This window comes from Pseudophryne corroboree, chromosome 5 (assembly GCF_028390025.1).
Source record: "Pseudophryne corroboree isolate aPseCor3 chromosome 5, aPseCor3.hap2, whole genome shotgun sequence".
In the NCBI taxonomy this organism is placed as follows: Eukaryota; Metazoa; Chordata; class Amphibia; order Anura; family Myobatrachidae; genus Pseudophryne; species Pseudophryne corroboree.
In genome coordinates this window covers 675268913-675292402 of record NC_086448.1, presented here as the reverse complement: position 1 = coordinate 675292402, position 23490 = coordinate 675268913, and the positions used below count along the sequence as shown (strand labels likewise).

Here is a 23490-nt window from a genome sequence, read left to right as displayed (position 1 = left end):
CAAATTTAACTCACTTAACATTGAGTGTCTTTTGGTTGAACAAACTTAGTCTAAGTTACAGGGCTTTACTTATACTTGCAGAAATAACTCAGTCTTTCCAGAATTAATGTCTGCCCTGCACTTGTAAATGTCTGCCTTGCACTTGTAATAAAACTCAGTCTTTCCAGAATAAATGTCTTGCATAATAAATGTCTTGCACTACTAATAAAGTCTCTGATATCTCACAGTATTAATGTGGGGGAAAAGGTTGCCTCTAATAACCTCTTGACGGGGTTTAGCTTGTGGAATATGGAGCTATGCCGTCCGTGCCCTTGTAACAGTGCATGGCTGGGGATAATGGTTACTTAAGCTGGATATCAAACTTGCCTGGAGCTCTGCTCACTCAGTTTCCAATGTACTCACTCAGACCATAAGAGCGGAGGTTGTCACTTGCTGGACCAGTTTTCCTCGCTGTTTTAAGATGGCCACGGTATCCCTGCCTTTCACTAGGCCAGGCAGTGTCCAATTTTGGCTGCAACGTCTCAACACTCGCTCACCCGGCACTTAGCTCTCTGACAGCACCCGCTGCTTACACTCTGCAGCGCTGCTCTCACAGCCCAGCATCCTGTGGCTGACACTCATTCTCAACTTCTCGCTCAGCATGTGTCCAGCACTCCTGTCTCCACTCTACTCCTTCTTTTTCTTCTTCTTTCCACAAGGCTCCTGTCTTCTCAGGCTGCCCTGCCCAATCAGCTTTTCACATTCTGACCACATGATCTGACCATGGTATTTCCTTAACTCTTGCAGAGCCAGTGTCTTCCTCTGCTGCTGCTGTGAACCTGACAGTCATCTTAAAGGAGCACACACACCAGTTTCCTTGGTACCACAGGTGCAGTCTCATTAATATAATTATATTTCAGCCTGATACAATATAAATATAAGGTACGGAAGTATGAGACCATTTGTTGATTGATCCAAGGGGACTTACTTAATTAGATTTTGTTTTTAATAATATCTTTTATTTACAGATACCCAAGTACAATACTGACAAAGTGATCTCTTTCATGACCATATACTGTACATGTCCATTCTAACTAGACAGTCTTTAAGCATTGGATCTGGTATAACTGCCTTTGAAGCATTATTCATATGTCACAAAAGTGACTTCTTATATTTAGAAATAGGCCATGTGATTACATTCATATCCAAAACTCAGGCCCATCAGGAACACAGTCCCCACAATAACTTTTGCCAGTTGTATAAGCTGGTGCAAAAAGCTAGTCAGACAAAGCCACCAAATATGTAAAATGGATCCCCTCCTCCCATCATAACACCAGCATACATCAGGAAAACCTGGGAACATTCTGCTCAGGATAGTGGGACACCTGTACCATCTTGTGAACACTTTATATTGTGGCTCAACAACAAAAACACTCTGAGTTAAAATATGTAAATATTCAAAGATATGCAACTATACTTTATCAGTAAATTGCATTCCGATATCCCTGTTCAAAGGGATCCGGTCAGGATCCCAACAGTCGGAATCCAGATTGAGGACTTCCGCTACACTGCTCTGGTAAGCCGTGGGGGGGAAGGGCGTTAGAGTTAGGCTGCGGGGAGGGAGGGTTAAGATTAGGCACCACTGGGAAAGGTTGGGGTTAGGCTGTGGGGGAGGGGGGTTAAGGTCAGGCTTCGGGCAAGGAGGGTTTGTGGAGTTGGAGAATAAGGCTCGTCTACTTACCACCTTGATGTCAGGATTCTGAGAATTAGGATGCCGCTGTTGGCATATTGACTGATGGCAACCCAAGCGCCTGGTTCCCGATACCATCCCATTCAAAGCAATAGTAAACCTAGACAAGGAAACAAACACACTATCTAACAGGACATTATAGATAATTGAAAAAGAATGACAAAGGGATTCCTTTTGTATGCAAAGCCCCCCAAAAGGGGTCAGGCTTCTTAGCAGGGCATCTTGTGTATTAACCTTTCATACATATGACCCAAGTTGAATATATGTCCAATACTTGTAATGGGGAAGGTCCAGCTCCTCCTACAGAGCTGTGAAAGAATGGGTCCCATCAGGGCACACCAATTGACCCAGTCTCAGAATTCCTGGAGATTAATTCTAATGAATTAGAATTCTGATACAATGATGCTGAAATCACAATGAAGTATCTGCTAAAAGGAATTTTGTTCTATTCATCATATCAAGTATTAGCTGGCATGATTATTATTATTATTATTATTATTATTATTATTATTATTATTATCCTTTATTTATATGGCGCCACAAGGGTTCCGCAGCGCCCAATTACAGAGTACATAAACAAATAATCAAACAGGAAAACAGCAACTTACAGTTGATGACAGTATAGGACAAGTACAGGGTAAATAAACATTGTTACATCAGCAGATGACACTGGAATAAGTATCAGGTGGCAGAAGACTGATGGATTTGGTGCAGTTGAAGATTATTAAAGTAAGAAAGGATAAGCACATGAGGGAAGAGGGCCCTGCTCGTGAGAGCTTACATTCTAAAGGGGAGGGGTAGACAGACAGGGGTGACACAGATGGGGTACATAGAGAGCGTAGAACAGAGGGTTAGGATGAGATTTGGCTGGGTTTGGTGAAGAAGTGGGTCTTGAGAGCCCGTTTGAAGTTTTGTAGAGAGGTGGAGAGTCTGAGGGGGAGAGGTAGGGAATTCCAGAGAAGTGTTGAAGCACGTGAAAAATCTTGGAGGTAGGAGTGGGAGGAAGTAATCCGTAGGCAGGAGAGTCGGCGTGCATTAGCAGAGTGAAGAGGACGGGTGGGAGTGTAAAGGGAGATAAGGTCAGAGATGTAGATGGGAGAGGAGTGGGTGAGGGCTTTGTAAGCGAGTGTGAGAAGTTCGAAATGGATGATACACATAATATTTTACATTTTCAAGTTATTTGCAATTGTATGATTTAGAAATAAAAGTTGTATTGTCAAACACTCCATCTTACTATAGGCTTTATTTTCCAATTACCATTAATCAGTATATTGCATTTTTATATGAATAAGGTAGACTATTAATGCCAGTTTGACAGGTTAGGGGTGTAACTGAACCCAGGTTCATTTTCAATATAGAGCTTCACAATGCATTACAAAATTGCCCTAATGACCATGCTATAACAAGTTTTACTGAAATACCTAGCACCCATGAATTGAACCAGTGCTAAGGACTGGTGACACAAAAAACAACTTGCAAAGGTTATCAGAAACCCAACTTAGGTGGCAAATCATCATGACCCAGTTTCTAAAATCCCTATATGTGTGCCCGCAGCGCAAAATTGGAAATTAGCCCTCATATTTGCTCAATTCCTCCACATCCTAAATCCCCCCCCCCACCCACCCACCCACCCACCCACACACACACACACACACAAAACCCACGTTTTTGAATGCCTGTTACTTTCCTCTGAGGGTATGAACACCTGACCAGCACTCAATCAGCGGGTCATAATCATACAGTACATTCCTGAACCTAGAGCATAGGTCACCTAAGTTTCAGATGTGTTTATGAGAAAGAAAAGGTCACTACAACCTGCAACCTTTAGAGCTGAAGCAACAACCAATATTATTGTTCTGTTGTAATGACATCTATAAATCAATCACCAGTCTCTAGGTAGTAAAGCCTCATTATCTCAACATATATAGAGAATATTTACCTTAACTCCAAAAATTATATTTCTTGACAATTAATTCTATGCAATTGGGTGCTATCTGAAAAAGAATGGGTAATATGGTACAGTATATAGATTTGCATAATTGTAGACCTATCACACTGGTGAGTGTATGTGTGTTCCAGTTCTTATTACATACAGTATCCTTATAGTCCTGTAGGATGTTCCACTGAATTACAATATTCATGCTGGAAATAAAAGGAAAGACACAGTTGATAAAAGTTACTAAATTCAGAAACTCAAGTATAATTCTGACACTTTTTAAATATTAAAAAAAGACTAACAATTTGATACATTCCCTATAGGGATACTTTACTAAAAGTACTTATAAATGTATTTTCCAGACTCCTATGTTTAAGAATTATACTTCAGTTCCTGAATATGGTATATTTCAAAGTCTGAAGAAAAGACTGATGCAAGGAGAAAAAAAAATACAGAATATTTGTGGATTTTAATGTACAGAAGTTCATGAACTGAGTTTTACACTGTGCAATGTGTGCACCCAGTTCTGGTCCTGGATATAGGCCATATAGACAAATGCCTAGGGTACCATTTCTCCAGAGTGTTGCCCTGCAGGCACAGTTGTGGACTGATTGTAATTTAAGGGGCTACAGATAAAATCTTGCCTAGAGCACCAAATTGATGTTGATTCACTATTCTTACCCATTTAATTTGCCGTCACCCCTCTAATATCACGTCTTCACCTACTGTATCTCAATATCCCTCCATGGAAACACCTTTTCCACCTCCTTCTTACTTCCACCTTCCTTCTCTCTCCCCTAATTTCTAGCATCTCATTTTCCCAGTTCTTCTCCATTATTTCTACTGCCTGCAGATTAAAATGTTCTGCTCTTTTCACCCTCATCACTGTCTAATCTGTAATAAGTAGCACTAAACTCTCAGACATCTATTTCCCTTACTGGTCATCTTTCTCACGCACCTTTTGGCTTCTGACTTCATTTCCTTCAACCCTGGAACCTGCCATGTCCAAATGCATCCTGCCATAGTATTATGCCATCTTCTCCCTCACACAATTAAATCTACATTAGCTTTTTAATAGCCACCCAGTTAACCAACCACTGTCACCATTTTGCCACTGCCAAAGTCACTTCTCTTTACTCCCACCACCCAGTCCTTCTTCCTTCATTGCTTATAACTATGCCACCCACTCATAGGCAAAATCGACAACATCCTTCAAGAAATCCCCTCTCCTCAGATCCATCACCTAAATTACAGTGATCTTTTCCAGTCACCTTGCCAACCTGGGTTCTTTCTCTCCTGTTATGGAAGATGAGGTATTCACACTCACTTCTTCCTACGATCCCCCTCATCCTGTGTCTTTGATCTCAGCTGCTTTATCCTCACCCCCAATGCTTGCCTGCACTCTCTCAGTGTCAGAAAGTAAATGTACAGTAGACTGTACAGTATATTTTATTTATGGCAATTTCACCTGTCTTATTGGATTGGAGCTACATCATATTCTGTACTACATATTTCCTCAATATGCTAGAAGCCCAGTAGATACCTTTGATCACTACACACACAGACTCCTGGAATTTGCAATATTATGAAAATGTAATGAAGAACAACATGGGCACACTGTCCTAAAACAGCATATGTGAAAACTAACAATATTTGACCCATGCAGGGCAGCACAGATGGTGTAATGGTTAGCATTACTGCCTCACAGCACTGAGGTCATGGGTTTGATTCCCACCATGTCACTAACTGTGCGGATTTGTATATTCTCCCCGTACTTGCGTGGGTTTCTTCCGGGTACTCCGGTTTCCTCCCACAATCCAAAAAATATACTGGCAGATTAATTGGCTCCCAACAAAATTAACCCTAGCGTGAATGTCTGTGTGTACATGTGATAGGGAATATAGATTGTAAGCTCCACTGGGGCAGGCACTGATGTGAATTGGCAAAAATTCTCCGTAAAGTGCTGCGGAATATGTGTGTGCTATATAGATAACTAGTAATAAATAATGAATAATAAATATGTGCATAATACAGTAACATCAGTAAAATGCAAAATAAAAAAAAACAAAGAAACAAACATTTTCCCAATTTCAAGCAAGCATTTTCTCTGGGAAGATCTTGCATGATTTGAAAAAAAATAGCTTTTTTTTCTCGGAATAGATTTAGTATTGGTGGAAAAATAGGATTTGCCATTATTAGTTTTAGTTTATTTAACAGAATGCTGAAAACTTACAAATGTAAACTTAGCCACTGTAAACCGTATCACTGTTAGGTAGTATTCCATTGTCTCTTCCATACCTGGGAGCTCTGCGTGTTGTTCTTTAGCCTACTGAGCTATTGCATAAAGAAGGTGTAGGGTGCCCTCTAGAGGACAAATGAGTTAAAGTACTGTATACACTAGTACTGTAGCTTCTCGCAGAAGTATCGTGTTCTTAAATACATACAAGATAAATGCAAAGTAATAACGCTGTGCAGTATCTAAAACTTTTAAACTTTTCTACTGAAAAGATTCATAATGTAAGCTTGGCTTGCTTTGGTGTATTGAGAAATTGCAAATCAGATGGTGATTGTTGTGACAGGTGGATGTTTAATAACTACTGACATTCAACTTTCAATATGTATCAATACTTTAACTCTCACGAGTTTCAGTATCACGTACTTAGTGCCCAGTCTCCCACAGGAGTGCTGATGATGGTAATCATGACTATGCCTAATTACAATAAGGTATGAAACAGTCAACGTGAAATCTGCAAAGAGGTTTCGTAGGAGTTGCGTCAGACAGAGCCCACAGGCTATTGGGGGAAGCTGTCTGCGCTCTGTTTTTTTAACTAATTATAAAGTAGCCCAACACTCTGATTTTGCTAACGAGTCTCCAGCCACACACGTCCATTTAAGGAAGCTGAGAGCTGTGGAGACTGGTATTGCTCTCTTCTTCCTCCCCCTCTCACTCTCTTCCTCTCACACTCTCTCTGTCTCTTGCACACATTCAAAAGTAGACGAGGCACCAGCTTATACTTCCTCGGGCATCTGCTGAAAGAGAACACTTGTAGGCTACTACTCTGCTTTTTCCGAATTCAGAATTACCCCAGAGTTTAGACCTACAATTTCCTTCACTATATTTTGTTGCTCAATATACATATATTGTATAGTGATAGATACTGCGACAGCTGTGGACCATCATCTGTAACGCTAACACGGAGTCATGCACGTGAGTAACTTCATACTTTTGGGTTTACCTGTTGGTTTTTACCGTAATGTAAAAGTTGTAGATACAAGTCAGGTGTCAGTAGACAAACAGAAGTCTTCCTCGTGGGATAGTTTGTACTAAAGCAACACTGTCCACAGAGTGTTTAAGTAAAAAAAAATCGAGTGATTACAATAGTAATAATAATAATAATAATAATAATAATACATTCATATTATATTATATTCTAATGTAGTATGAATAACTTTTACAAGGTTTTTATGAATACATAGCAATTGTGTCTGTACTTTTAAGTTAGTAGAAAACTATTGTAATTACATTTGTTATCTTTCCCCTTTATATTACAGTCAATGGCACTTGTTACTAGACATTGCTGTTTACTCCTTGCCATAACCACATATCTTCTTGTGGCAATCCGAGCAGACTGTAGCAAAGACTGCGCTTCGTGTGCTTATCATATGGGACAAGGAACCGAAATAAACTCTTTGGTAAGTTAACAACAAAACACTGTAAGGCAGAGCATTAGGGGGATCTGGTTATGTGACGTTAGGATGTATACAGAAATATCATTACAACTTGTTTCCAAACTTTATCGTGCAGAGAAATTCAGCACCTTGGAGAGCGTCAATGCGCACGCCCATACTGTACGCTAGTATATACTATAGCCATAGTGTATGATAGTGATATCTTTGTAAAGTACAGTACTGTATGCTAGTGAACTGTATGTAATGTACTGCATGCTAGTGATCTCTATTTAAAGCCCCGTATGCTATAGCAGTGATCTCAGCAGTGATCTCTGTAAATGATGTAGAGTACAGTATGTTGGTGATCGCTATGTAATGAGATATACAGTATGCTAGTGATGTCTACGTAATATGCTGTATGCAATTGATCTCTATGTAATGTCCTGTATGCTACAGTAGTGATCTCTATGTAGTGTACTGTATGCTAGTGATCTCTATGTAATTAACTGTATGCTAGTGATCTCTATATGATGTAGTGTATGATATGCTAGTGATCTCTATGTACTGTACTGTATGCCAGTGATCTTTATGTAATGTCCTGTATGCTACAGTAGTGATCTCTCTGTACTGTACTGTATGCTAGTGATCTCTATGTAATTAACTGTATGCTAGTGATCTGTATATGATGCAGTGTATGATATGCTAGTAAGCTGTGTACTGTACTGTATGCTAGTGATCTCTGTGTAATGTCTTGTATGATATTGCTTTTTATATGATACCATGTACAGTATGCTAGTGGTCCCTATTTAATATACTGCATGCTTGTGATCTCTATGTATAGTAATGTCCTGCATGCTACAATACAGATTTCTGTCATTTAGTGTTTGCAAGTGATCTCTATGCAATGTCCTGTATGCTATATGCTAGTGGAGGCTAACAAATATTTGTAGCACAGCGGTTTTCAAATCCTCAAATCCACAACTTGCTACTTATAAAATGCTGGGTATATTTTTTTTTTAATAATCAAAGAAATTATGAGTTTATGCAGAAGTAGTTAAGACCACAAACAATGAATTTTGCGCTGAGTTTCTGGTTCATTATTGCTACAGTCCGTGTTAACCTGGTAACAAAACTCTGTGCACTAACTGTGATAGTGTGATAGTGGCTCCTAATTGATAAGTAGTGAATGTACTAAATATGCCTATCCTTATGCTGCTTTGCAAGTATTTATGTTAATGGGAGATAGTATAGGATAATTATAACTTAAGGAAGGCACAGATTCAAGAGACACACATGTTAGTACTTTACAATATGACAGCATTGTGCTTGGCAAATTTCATTACTGTTATTTTCCAACAGCTTAGTGAAAGCTGAACATAAAAATGAGCTGCTGAGTTGCAAGTTACAGATAAAATAGTACAACATACAGATAGATATTTCCTCGCAAAAATGCTCTGTAACCGTAATTCTGTATATTGAAATATTTTTTTATATATTATGTTTTGATCTGAAATATAATTGATTTAATGATATATGTGCTTGATTACTTGAGTAAAAGGGAGTATTTGAATAATAAAAAATCAAGCATTCAAATGTATGCAGCTCAATTCACAATTATGATTCCATAACTAAGAATATAGAAGAAGTATAGGTTAACCATTCTCATATACAAAATTACAACTTGTATATACAGTAGTTTATGATAAAGTATTTACACAGTGTATATATACCAATATGTAAGTGTGTGTGTGTGTGTGTGTGTGTGTGTGTGTGTGTGTGTGTGTGTGTGTGGTTTTAAGTATAGCATTCACTTGTTTCGGAACAGTCATGGCACCCTAAGCCAGAGTGGGTAAAGAAAACATAATCGCCAAATAACAAGTTGAAATAGAACCAAAGAAGCTATTGCAATGCATTTGCCAATTGCTGTAATCACATTCAATGTGAGCTTTCACGAAAAGCATGCGCATTTATTTATTCTGTTAGAGGAAAGGACATTGTATTAGCTCATAAGAAAAACAGCCATACATTTTCTTTTATTATTGTTGAAGTACGTTTTTAAAGGGGAAATTTTCTATTGAATGTACAGCCCAGTGCAAGACAGCACATATTATATGTATACTGCCATAGATTCCTTATCACCGTAGTCAGGAGATTGATACAGTACTTCATTTACATACAACTTGTCAGTTTTCAATAGAATTTATATAAAGTTGTATCTGTACTTTTTAAATTGATTTGGTCATACTAATCTCAGTGTGTAAGGGAATGCTGATTAGTTATTTCTGCATATACAGTATAACAAAATGATATTAGAAAAAAAAATGCTCCCTTCATTGAATTGCTATAAAACAGTTATTTTGTTATAGGATCGTGGCAACTATGGCATATATGATCCATAAAGTTGAGGAGATTTATTAATAAGTAACATTATTAGGTGCCTGGTTCACAATGTGATACACTACTATGAGGTTTATGCCTTCTGTGCTTCATTACTATAAAAACCAGATTTGCCCTATAGCAATAGAAATGTGCAATCACTGATAAGAGCCTAGCTTCCTGCATTATGCTCTGTTTGGTTGACACTGACAGTTTGATTTAATTGTAGAGATTCTTCTCAATTGACGTATAAAGCTGTAACATGAATTATTAAATCATGGTAAATAATAAAATAAACTATATTTTGAAAGTTGCATTATGATTTGAATCACAGATCAGAAAAAGGTTTTTAAAAAAAAGATTTTATTACTACACAGATTGGAAGTTATTCAGAGCATTTACCTATTTTCTGATTATGCATGAATTCTTCTTACTTACTTTATTAAACTCTGTTTATTATGTGAGCACTTGTCAATCCTGAATACTTGAGTGCTACATTATGTATATAACGTATATGTGCATACAGACAAAGCCATTCCTTGTTCTTGGCGCTTGTAGATATACAGTAAACAGTAGGCATAGACATAGCAAGCCAAAAAAATAAACCTGTAAAACACAAGGAGGCAACTCCCTGTGACTACAAACACGAAGTATTTGGCATTTATTGTCCAACATTTTGATTATTCCTAGTCATTGTGTAGTGTGTTCATTGATGTTAAATTAATGGACCACGGTCGAATCTGTGCAATATTATAACATATATTCATCAAGTTAGTGATAATATCTCACATTGGACAGTATAATTGTATGACATATGGGGATCATTCATCATTGTCTACAATTGCCCATTGGCTGATGAGTCAGCACATGAAACTACCATAATGGTCTATTATCCCTATGAGATTGCATGACTGGTTTGAATAATGTATACCAGAATGCCGTACCTCATGTGTCATATGCTTCCAAGTTACCTTTTAGAGCCCTTGCTAATTTATTCCTATATTGTTTACTAAGGGAAGGTCTAAAGATCTAATACAAAAGTACCTAAGTTTTAAAATTCAAAATATTCTTTTTAGCATCCAGTAAAACAGATTTGTTTCACATTTCGCTCACTTCTGTATTTTTTATCTCTTTAGTAATAAACAACATCCCTCTAATACACAATGTAAGCTGTGCCATAAAATGACGCAAATATATTTCTGTAAACTGAGTTTATCACTTTAAACAGCCCCATGGGATAGAATGTTATTTGTGATTAACATGAATATCCCAATGCTATTTCCATCTAAACTAATCAGGGGTCTATCAGAAGATAACAGACACTGGCCACTTAATCATAATGGCACATCATCTAACATATCTAAAAACACACACAACTTAATCAGGATAACCCCTTTCACAGCAGCATAATAGCTAAACTATAAAATAGTTATTCAATAGATTTGTTATTTGATAAATGTTACAGCTGCCTTGCTAGCCATTAAATAAACTCTGTATGATTTTGCTGCATTCACTTATCTACCTTTAAAACAAGGTACCATTAGCTACATAAAATAAATTATGTCAATAAAATGTTTGCAGTACATAAAGGCACATGCATCAAAGTGTATAACAAATACATTTTATTTTGGCCATAACAAAGAATACAGGATCTCTGAGGGTGCTACACGTTTTACACTGTAGACTTGAAACTGCCTATTTGTGGGCATTAGTGGACAAACCAAAAAAATAATATATTTTAATTTCATACTAATACTGTTTCCCACCAATAATTTTCCTGAGGGAAGGGAGCTCATTGGTCTTCCAAGTTGTGCAGAAAACGTTTTTATTGAAAGTAATAAATGGCCTGCAACATTCTGTATCGGCTTATCCTAGATAGTGGGATAAACGTGGAGCAATGCTATTGTCAGCTCCAGGGATACAGTTCAATACAACAACTTGGAAAGTGCATGGACAATCAATATGGTATGTGAAGGACAAGACTAGAAATGTTGGAGCAGAACCATCTTCGATCCACATCATGTACAATATTTGGGCAGATTTTTTCTAGATGATCCTGTGGTCAGCATCCTATGAAGGAATTTGAGGTTGGTGACCCAATATGAGAAGGATCATGAGAGTAAACAGGTTTGAACAGACATCCAGCGTAAAACTTCATTACAAATCTTGCTACCATTTTTTTAAAATAGTTTTATTAAAATTAATGGAGTAAAATGAAAAAGTATGTCAAATAGAGATAGAAACCCTCTGAGAAACCTTAGTGAGATTCCTAAGAATAAAGGAAAATTGGCCTTTGGTTTATTATAGGGCATGTAGATAATCAGCACTTATAAACCTCCTGGTTGAGAAAATTAAATCATAGGTTAGGGCAGTGGTTCTCAAACTGTGTGCTGTGGCTCCTTGGGGTGCCTCGGGATACTTGCAGGGGTGCCTTGGATTAATGGTCCAGGACAAATTAAAATTATTTATGGTCAATGTATTAGGCAAAACCAGTGCTGGTGGCGGTCAGTCATAAAATATGTGGACACACAGAAACAAATCTTGTCCATCACCACACAATTCAACCTAAGGATGACATATAAACACAATTTACTTAATTTAATATTTCTTTCTAAATTTCTCAATAAGAAACATTTGGTCTAGGGGTGCTGTGAAAAAAAAAATTGTGATACTCTAGGGCAGTGGTTCTCAACCGCGGTCCTCAAGTACCCCCAACAGTTCATGTTTTCCAGGTCTACTCACAGGATTGCAAGTGAAATAATTTGCTCTACCTGTGGGTCTTTTAAAATGTGTCGGTGAGTAATGAATACACATGTGCACCAGCTAGGTGACCTGGAAAACATGAACTGTTGAGGGTACTTGAGGACCGAGGTTGAGAACCACTGCTCTATGGCGCCATGATTCACAAAATGTTGGGAACCACTGGGTTAGGGAATAGAATTGGGAAGGAGGAATTCTAAATATCTCAATGTATGCACCCCTTTCCCCAACCAAATTGACAAGAAATCTACTCAACCAGCTTTTTGGCAGTTGGGTATATTTAAATGTATCTAAGGGTGGAGGATAGTTGCCCTTGTACAAGGAAGAAAATGTTGAAATAAAATAAATATCCAAATATCTTAGGGAGGTTTCTTGCCGGGCTTAGTTACATTGATGTTTTAGTCATATCAAGGACTCTGTGTCTATGTTAAAGCTGGGAGCTTTTGTTTCATTTATTTCACAATGTTATACATAAGTGTACTGACCCTATGAAGTGCATGCAAAGAACTCTCCAGCTTGGTAAGCATTATAAACAGGTTGTTGTTTGTGTATGTGGTGATTTAAACAGATGCTCTGGATCTGTGGGTTGGACCTGTTTATAGTTGCAAGCATAGGCATTTCTCTAATGGGTGTAGTGTGTGCGCCATTATGCTAGAGTTTACATGCTACCAGAAAGGAGGGGGCCCACAAAGGAGGCTGCACACAGGTCCCCTCCTCTCCTAAAATGTCCCTGGTTACCAGGGCATCCAGGTCAGATAAAGGGTAATGTTTTCTGATAGTAATGATAAAACTAGAGAACAGTCTAGAGTACAGCTCTGAAATAGATGAAAGAATGTATTATTGATTTTTTTAAATAATGCTCCCCAGTTACACATGGTTGTTAATGTTAAGCATGTAACATACTCTTAAAATCTCTTAATTAAAATCTGATGGTTTCCAAAATATACTGTGAAGGCCCTGTGCACACATACTTCTGTCAGGTATGTGTTTTTTTGCATCAATTTCAATGTTTACTGTTTTATTGTTGTTGGCAACATCCAGAAGAGTTCATGCACTGTAAAATACTATACAGTTTTATGGGAGCGTTCATGAAGTACATTACTACAATTACCAACTGCTTGAAGCTATAAACTAGTACAGTGCATAAAATCAACAACTACCCATGGTCAGGAACTAGCACTGTACAAGCAATGACCAACTTCCTTGTGATAAAAAGTTGGACAGTACCTGTGATCATTGAATGCTTTGAGCCAAGAGAGGGCACATTGCTTTTGATCAACAGGTGACTTAGCCTGAAGCCAATATAGTACCGGCAGTTACCAGTTGCCAGGAACTGGTACTGTACCTGGGGTCAAGTGCCCAGAGACAGAAACTAGCACAGTGTTTGCAATCACCAACTGCCTAGAGCCAAGATTAGCACCGTACCTACATTATCCAACTGCCTGGAGACATGAGGTTTTTTTTTTTAAGTGTAAAAATTCCCTTCCAGCAAGTGGATACCGGAGCAGAAACTAGTGGTGTGTGTTATTACCAACTACAGTACCTGTTTCCTTCCTTCATTGTTACACATTTGCTTTTGTGTACAGTGTACACGTACAAAATGCTGCAGAGGTATTGGAAATGCATTTACTCATGTCTGTTTCCTATACTTAAGCAATGTCTGAAAGGGATGTAGTCATGTGACAGGGAGGGATGTAGTCATGTGACAGGCAGTCAGGAGACTGCCAGTCACAATATCAACCCCTGTATCCCGCCCGCACAAAATCCCGACTATTCCCACTCGTGGGTACCGAGCCCACAGCGAGACCGCAAGGGCTTTACTGTGCTCACGCACACACACGCACACGCACACACACACCCTCTGGCATTCTGCTGCCGGGATCCCGCGGTTGGTACTGTATACTGACCGCCAGGATTCCCAGTACCGTTACAGCATACCCAACCCATCTGAAATATATGGATTGCTTTCTACTTTTTATTAGTTTAGATACAAGATATCAGCAGCCAGGGCTAGTGCCATCATTAGTGCAAACCTAAACAGTGATTGAGTGCCCGGGAATTTGAGCGGCCTAGCACACTTAACATGATATGTATCATAACTTTGAGAGAGAGAGAAAATGGAGAGGTTTCCAATTGCAAACAATCAGCTTCTAGCTATCATCTATCTTGCACAGTCTATAAATTGACTGGTTGCTATCAACAACTTTTCCACTTTATCGCTCTTGAAGGATTGATGCTTCTCCCCTTAGGTTTGATGCATCTCCCCCTTGGGCTTCTAAAAATGAAAGTAGTAATGTTGCCCATAGCAACCAATGAGTTTCTAGAATTTGATAGAGAAATGATAGCTAGAATCTGATTGGTTGTTCTGGGCAATCACACCACTTCATTTTCAGAGGATTTAGAAAATCAACCCCATTGGGGGAGATGTATTGAGCCTTAAAGAGAGATAAAGTGAAGATAGATAAATTACCAGCCAATCAGCTCCTAACTGCCATGTTACAGGCTGTATTTGGAAAATGACAGGAGCTTATCTCTCTTCACTTTATCACTCTCCAAGGCTCAGTACATCTGCCTCTTCTGTGTTTTGAGTGTCCCCATAACTCACCCACACTGATTGCTGATCACTGGCGTGGAGGAACAGCAGTTGGCAGCTTCTTACCTGTATGTCTGTGATTACACAGGGAGAGTGGTGCAAGGCTGTGGTGTCACAGCCCAGAGCCATCTTCCCAGTCTACAAATCAGAAAATGCCACAGTACACCTACCAGCTAAGGTAGGTGGCAGCAGATGGATGGCTTAGTCAAAGGAAGCAAAGTGTCCAAAGAGGGGGTAACATCCAACGTGCTGGCAGTATCTAAAGTGAGGCCAACTAGAATACCCACCAAATTTTCAACAGCCATGCGTAGCCCAATGTCACAATCCCAGTCTAACATTAGCAGAAGGGACATCCCCTCTTATTCCCATCTGTCAATGTAAGGAGCGTGGTAAGAGAGATGCACAAACCTTTCAAAGATCTTGTAAACACTTCCCATTAAGTGGTATATAGCATATTTAACGTACTGTACCTATTATAACACATATCCTGCAGCTATTCTTTTGATTATTGTAAATCAGTATCACACTTAACCAGCAATTTTTTATTCAGTTATAGCTAAAACTTTACCCTTCGTTTCTTCAGATTATTGCTCAGGATTATATGAATGAGGCTCATAGCGTTATCGTAAGAGGTTCCCACTGGCGACTATATTACATGACAGGTAGCTCTTTAGGTAATCTCTCAAAGAGCGAGGTTCTGTGATATACTGTATATGCAGAAGAGAACACAGAAAAAAACAGTACAAATATAATAATAACTTTTAATAATAATTAGTTTTTAGTTTCACTATGTAACCTAATATAGGAGGTAATAAAATGTTGATACAGCAATGCATTGTTGATAATAGTTAGTTTACAGTATGTATTAGTCCACCATTTAAGATGTATTTTGGGCTGTCAGAGAGCAACTTGTGAACATATTTGTATTAAAGCACAGTTGTATTGGTATTCAAGGGAAGGTGATGAAGTACTGATTATCTCCTACAGCAATATATCAATATCTTGTTTTTCAGCTTTACTTCCACTATAAAGGGCCGTCCACTCTTATTTAAATAACACTATAATGCTTTTTGCCTTGGGTGTACTTCTGCCACAGCATTGTTATTCACAAGATCTAGCTGTCTAAATAGAGCTGACATAATGGTCTCTTTAGCTTGTGTTGTAACCAGTTCATGTTATTGGTACAGCGACAGTAGCATATTGTGCATGCCCTTATTTGTGTGGATCTCTGTAACCAATCAGGTTCAGACTTTCATAATAATTGATAGTATATCAGTATACTGGATAGAGCTTTACAAAAGCTGTAGACACTACTGTCTTGTATATTAATTTATAGCGGAGCTGGATATTATGGACTGCATTGTTGTTGTCATGGTAACTGCCACTTTCAGTATCTTCACCAGTTCCAAGAAGCTCTTTTAGGAGGTCTAATGTATTACTACAAATGCTTGCATATTGTCCAGGAGAGTCCCGAATTTGGGGGCATTACAGTACTACCCACTAATCAAACAGTGAAAAAGCTACTCAGATATATGTCATTTTATTAAACAGACACATTTATGCCCTTCCCCGTGGAGGCATTAAAGACCACATCTCTCACACTTGCCTTGGATTGACTATTTTTATGGCAATTTTCCTATCTTTCATGTATAATGGAATTTTCATATCAACACACTAATGGGGGTATTTATCAAAGCTTGGTGAGAGATAAAATTGTGAGAGATAAAGTACTTGCAAATCAGCTCCTGTCATTTTTAAAACACAGCCTGTAAAATGTTAGGTATATACAGATTGGCTAGTACTTTATCTTTCACAATTTTATATCTCTCCAAGCTTTGATAAATACCCCTCTAATTCTGGCCAGCAACCAGACACATCACATCACTGTTGCCTACTCTTAAGAACAAGTGAGTGAATTCAATGGCACCACACAATGGTTTCACTTGCTGGAAGCTTCAGTAGCAATTGGACTGAGAAAACCGCTGTTTGGATGGATCTCCCATTTTCTCTCAACTAAATCAAGGGCACAACCCTTTCCCTGTTTAAATAGATTACCAGCTTTCAAAACAACAGCTCCCTTTTCCCTGTACCCTTGCCCCTAAACATACTCTGAGAACTTTTTAGATTTTCCTAGCCAGAAACTTATCACTGCCACTGCCATACCTCAAATGAAAGAAATGAAGGAAGAACCTAGACATAAGAAATACAAACTCTCCTGCGTAAAAATTGTAAGAATTCACCATAGGCACACTGAAAATTGGCTCTATGCTAGTACTGCCCTAAATTGTGCCTGAAGTAGGTATATAGAAGTTAGACTAATAACTGGATGGATGAATTTGCCTCAAAGTTTGTTAGAGTTTATCTCTAATATTCTTCCTTTTTAAATGATGAATTTACTCTTTTAGAAAACTGGATAATTAGAGAACAAATTAGCTTCAGGCTTATCCATTTCTACAAAACAAGTGGAAAAAAAAGTAATTTCATAAAGACAAAAAAATCAATTTTAGACTAAATAAAAAAAAGTTTTGATATTGGATGCATACTTGGAGTTAAAACTGTAGGACTTAAATCTTTGATCAAAAGAAAGTTTAACTTTGTGAAAGTAGATATGACTTTATGAAGATATCAATAATTCTTAAGATAGAAGCAATAACATATTATGATTACTATATTAGGAATATTTAAAGGCATATTTTTTAAACAAGAAATAATCCAACCACCCCACAAAATTTAAGCCTTCCCTGGATGTAACACTGCTGTGGTGGTTCCCCAGTTTCCGATCACAGCCCTAATAGGATTATGTGGGGGCTGATATATTGTGAGATTTGATAAGTTCCAGAAGGCAGAGAATTCCAGAACTTAGCTCCAGTAGCTATAGGCTATACAACATATATGGATCCGTCACTGGAAATGGCCTCTCACACATACGTGGTCTGCTGACCATACATATGTGTCCATGCATTTATCTGAAACACCTGAAGAAGTTGTATGGGATGAACTAATGTACGCAGGAGTGATTCTAGGTGTGGGCAAGCTGGGTGGGTGCCCAGGGCACTGAAGCCTGAGGGCACAGCCGCAGTCACCATGCAGGTGCTCGCCACCCACCTGCACCCGCATCCCGGCTGCAGCAGGTGCCGTGGGCTGTGTGGGTGCTTGCTGAAGCCGGTACCTTCACCTCTGCGGTGGCCGGAGCTCACTCCTGAGCTCTAGATTCCAGCTCAGGCAGTGTGTGGCTTTGCGGCACTAAGGGAGAGACATTGTGACATCTCTCCCATAGATCCGAGGAGCAGGTGGCCAGATGGAGGTCAGCGGTATGGAAGCAGGAGCTGGGCTGGTGAATATTGTGTTGTTGTTTTTGTGTGTGTGTGTGTGTGTGTGTGTGTGTGTGTGTGTGTAAGCGGCAATACTAGGGGCATCTCTACCGGGGGCATCTGTACTGGGGGCAGCTCTACAGAGGGCATCTCTACTGGGGCATCTCTACAGTGGGCATAACTACAGGTAGCATCTCTACTTGGGGCATCTCTACAGGAGGCATCTCTATAGGGGGCATCTCTACTGGGGGCATCTCTATTGGGGGCATAACTACAGGGGGCATATCTACTGGGGGCATAACTACTGGGGGCATAACTACAGGGGCATATCTACTGGGGACATAACTACAGGGGGCATATCTACTGGGGACATAACTACAGGGGGCATATCTACTGGGGGTATTACTACTGGGACACTACTAATGAGGGCATTGCCTAGGAGGCACTTAATAAGTGCAATGTGTATAAGGGGCTACCTGTCACTCTGTAGAAGGGGCTACCTTTCGCAGTGTGTATAAGGGTCTACCTAGTGCAATGCGTATAATGGTCTACCTGGTGCAATGTGTGTAAGGGGCTACCTGGCATAACGTGTATAAGGGGCTCTGCTCTACTGTGGAGTAATGTGGGTAAGGGCCTCTAACATAGTATAAGGAATACTACTGTGTGGAACAATGTGACTGACGGACACTACTGTGCGGTGTAATGTGAATTGGTACTATTCTGTGGTCACGCCCCTTCTCTATGAAGCCACGCTCCTATTTTTTGCTGTGCTCCTAGCCCTATTATGGGGTATATTGCAATTGCGGTCGAATTGCCGCAAATGTCAAAAAACGGGGCATTTTCGACACAAAAAAATATTCGACAATGCAATACAGTACTTTTCGACAAAAAAACGGACTTTTCAGATTCGACTTTTTGAAATTCGACAGTTGACAAATTCGACATTTTTGCAATGGTAAAAATGCGGCTTTTCGGCAAAAGTATATTCAATTGATGAATGTCGATTCGACAACAGTGCTTTTCAACAGTAATTTCGTCAATTTCATTCCGCCTCACTTTGCTGGCGGAATCTAATAAAAAAATTTAAAAACATGTTTTTTGTGTGTTTTTTTATTGCTAATAGCATATCTATTTATATTAGAAGGGATTAGGAACTTGGTTTGTCTATTTGGATTTACAACTATTATTTATATATTTTTTAAAATAATATTTTTTTTTTAACTGACTAAAATTGAGAGAGCATGGTTTTCAGTGGGAAGGGGTGGGAATGGGTTTAAATTCAGAAAAAAAATGCGTGGGGTCCCCCCTCCTAAGCATAACCAGCCTCGGGCTCTTTGAGCCGGTCCTGGTTGTAAAAATATGGGGGAAAAATTGATTGGGGATCCCCCATATTTTTAGAACCAGCACCGGGCTCTGCATCCGGTCCTGGTGCAAAAAATATGTGGGACAAAAAGCGTAGGGGTCCCCCGTATTTTCAACACCAGCACCGGGCTCCACTAGCTGGAGAGATAATGCCACAGCCGGGGGACATTTTATACCGGTCCCTGCGGCCGTGGCATTAAATCTCCAACAAGTCACCCCTGGCCGGGGTACCCTGGAGGAGTGGGGACCCCTTAAATCAAGGGGTCCCCCCCAGCCACCCAAGGGCCAGGGGTGAAGCCCGAGGCTGTCCCCCATCCATGGGCTGCGGATGGGGGGCTGATAGCCTTGTGTAAAATAAAAGAATATTGTTTTTTGCAGAAGAACTATAAGTCCCAGCAAGCCTCCCCCGCAAGCTGGTACTTGGAGAACCACAAGTACCAGCATGCGGGGGTAAAATGGGCCCGCTGGTACCTGTAGTTCTTCTGCAAAAAATACCCAAATAAAAACAGGACACGCACACCGTGAAAGTACAACTTTATTACATACATGCCGACGGGGGACCCCTACGTTTTTTGTCCCCCGTATTTTTTGCACCAGGACCAGATGCAGAGCCCGGTGCTGGTTCTAAAAATACGGGAGATCCCTAGTCAATTTTTCCCCCGTATTTTTACAACCAGGACCGGCTCAAAGAGCCCGAGGCTGGTTATGCTTAGGAGGGGGGACCCCACGCAATTTTTTTCAGGGTTTTTTTAACCATTTTTGTGCCGTCCAAAAAGTCGAATCCAGGACGCACTTATCCGTCAATTGGTCCATTTTTCGACAGCGGGACTGTCTAATCCGTTTTTTATTGAATATGTTGAATTCCGGCACCCGCCAGCCGGAATTCGACGGTCGAATTGTGTCGAATTTAAAAACGGGCGAAAGAAAGCTGCAATTCGCCCGGAATTGCATATACCCATATGTCTGGCAATGGGGGGGGCGCGCCAAAGGAAACTTTTGCCCTGGGCGCCACAAGGTCTAGAACCGGCCCCGAATGTAAGGTGAATGATTGCAAACAGATGCATAGAGAAAAAAAGACATATTGTCAAGGATGGGTGCAAATAAACAATGATGACAGGCACTAAAACTAGTGAACTGCTTGTAATTGGCTTATTGCAAATGCACCTCTGATGCTAGTAGGTGCTTGATTAATTGCTGGTGCATATATTATGTTTTTTTATGTGTTTTATCAGATTTTAGTATTATCCATGAGATACTTGATATATTAGAAATGTTTTAAGCTCTATTGAAGCCTTATAGTGAATGCTTATTTTGCAAATAAGACATCTGGTTACAAACATGGGAACAAGTGTATGTGACTTATGTTGCACGTCAACTTGGCGTCATTTTTACACATATCTCAGTAGGTTTATAGGTTTCCTACATGCTTACTAGATATTCTTCTTTCTGTCTTGTGCCATAAAGGTCATAGTATTAAACACTTGGGTTTTTTTTTTCACAATCTAGATTAACCCCTGCTTTACATGTACCTGTGATGGTCCAATAAATTGATTTGGGCATCTCCCATTTTGTGTATTACATATTAAAATCAAATAAATGAAGTGTATGTGCCAGTATATGTCAAACTGTAGGTTCCACTTTATTTTAAATTAAACTAAATATGTTCTTGTTTCAGGTTTGCACTTTGGAATGTGATGGGAAATTGCCAACCGCCAAAGCCTGGGGAACCTGCAAAGAGCTTCTGCAAACTGCCAAAGAGGACAATGCTCAAGAAGCTGATAAAGAGCTGGACAATGACAGTCATCTCGTCACCAAAAAGTATGGGGGGTTTATGAAAAGATATGGTGGGTTCATGAAAAAGAAAATGGATGAGTTATATCATGTTGAACCAGAAGATGAATCTACTGGTGGAGAAATCCCTGCTAAGAAGTATGGAGGTTTCATGAAGAAAGAGTTTGATAGTGATACATTAGACCTCCTAAGAGAGCTTCTTGGAACTGGTGGGAATCCTGAAAGTGGTAGCTACCATGACAACAACAGTGAGACACCAGGAGAGATGAACAAAAGATATGGGGGCTTCATGAGATTTTACAGAAGAAGTCCAGACATTGAAGATGATGGGAGAGAGTTACAGAAGCGATATGGTGGCTTTATGAGAAGAGTGGGCAGGCCAGAGTGGTGGCAGGACTACCAGAAAAGATACGGTGGGTTCATGAGGCGCTTTGCAGATTCTCTTCTTCCTTCAGATGAAGATGGTGAGAGTTATTCCAAAGAAACCCCAGAAATGGATAAACGATATGGAGGATTTATGAGATTTTAACCCTCTTGCCCCAATTATTGAAAAAGACTGCCTCATTGACCATATTTTATTGTAATGTGTTGCCTGCACTGTACAGTTTTTTACTGTCCTAGTTAACAATGCAACTTGTAATCTGTCATATCAGGCTCAGTGTTCTTTATAACTCAACAACAAAATCTGTTTGTCACACTTAAGTTTATACTGTAGGTATTATGCTGAAAATATTTTTGTTACTGTATTTTTTTCTTTTGGACAGAATACATCTACCAATGCTTACTGTATATAAATAAATTATTCATCTTATCTGCACAGTTTATAGTTTGTCATTTTATCACTACAGGTTATGATACAACATTGTTTCATAGTCAGGCCAATAGTTATTCAGTTAGATAATGAAAGCAATGCTACTTTCACTTTCAAGCTAATTTAGAGGCTTTTCACTTGAGTTCAGGTCTTGGCCTACAGTGGACATTAATAAGGAAAACAATGTGAATTCTGACTCAGAACTTTCTCCTTTACTATCTTCTTAAATTAAATATTTTATATATACATATATATACACTGCTCAAAAAAATAAAGGGAACACTTAAACAACACATCCTAGATCTGAATGAATGAAATATTCTTATGAAATACTTTGTTCTTTATATAGTTGAATGTGCTGACAACAAAATCACACAAAAATTATCAATGGAAATCAAATTTATTAACCCATGGAGGTCTGGATTTGGAGTCACACTCAAAATTAAAGTGGAAAAACACACTACAGGCTGATTCAACTTTGATGTAATGTCCTTAAAACAAGTCAAAATGAGGCTCAGTAGTGTGTGTGGCCTCCACGTGCCTGTATGACCTCCCTACAATGCCTGGGCATGCTCCTGATGAGGTGGCGGATGGTCTCCTGAGGGATCTCCTCCCAAACCTGGACTAAAGCATCTGCCAACTCCTGGACAGTCTGTGGTGCAACGTGGTGGTGGGTGGAGCGAGACATGATGTCCCAGATGTGCTCAATTGGATTCAGGTCTGGGGAACGGGCGGGCCAGTCCATAGCATCAATGCCTTCGTCTTGCAGGAACTGCTGACACACTCCAGCCACATGAGGTCTAGCATTGTCTTGCATTAGGAGGAACCCAGGGCCAACCGCACCAGCATATGGTCTCACAAGGGGTCTGAGGATCTCATCTCGGTACCTAATGGCAGTCAGGCTACCTCTGGCAAGCAAAGAAGATGTATACCAATAGGTAAAAGATCGGGTGCTGGAGGTTGCCGCACCTCTAATGCTGCTGCTAATTTTAATGGGATAGTCACACCCAAAATATAACAAAACACAAACAAACAGTAGCAGCGCTAATTGAATTACTAACACATGAAGCATTGAGTAATAAAACTTTCTATTTAATAAAATGGCAATCTGTAGCCACAATTAGACAACACATATACACAACTCATAAACTA

General features: G+C 39.4%; 1 protein-coding gene across 1 annotated transcript; it reads left to right on the top strand.

Moving 5' to 3' along the window:
* Positions 1-6440: 6440 nt before the first annotated feature.
* PENK (proenkephalin) lies at positions 6441-22320 on the top strand. Its single transcript, XM_063925004.1, has 3 exons — positions 6441-6873; positions 7218-7358; positions 21412-22320. The coding sequence occupies exons 1-3, from the start codon at positions 6868-6870 to the stop codon at positions 22054-22056; spliced, it is 792 nt and encodes a 263-aa protein (XP_063781074.1). The 5' UTR covers positions 6441-6867; the 3' UTR covers positions 22057-22320.
* The last annotated feature ends 1170 nt before the right edge of the window (positions 22321-23490 follow it).

Coding starts and splice junctions, on each gene's coding strand:
- PENK (XM_063925004.1), top strand. Junction 7,359..21,411: donor GAACCGAAATAAACTCTTTG/GTAAGTTAACAA, acceptor TTCTTGTTTCAG/GTTTGCACTTTGGAATGTGA.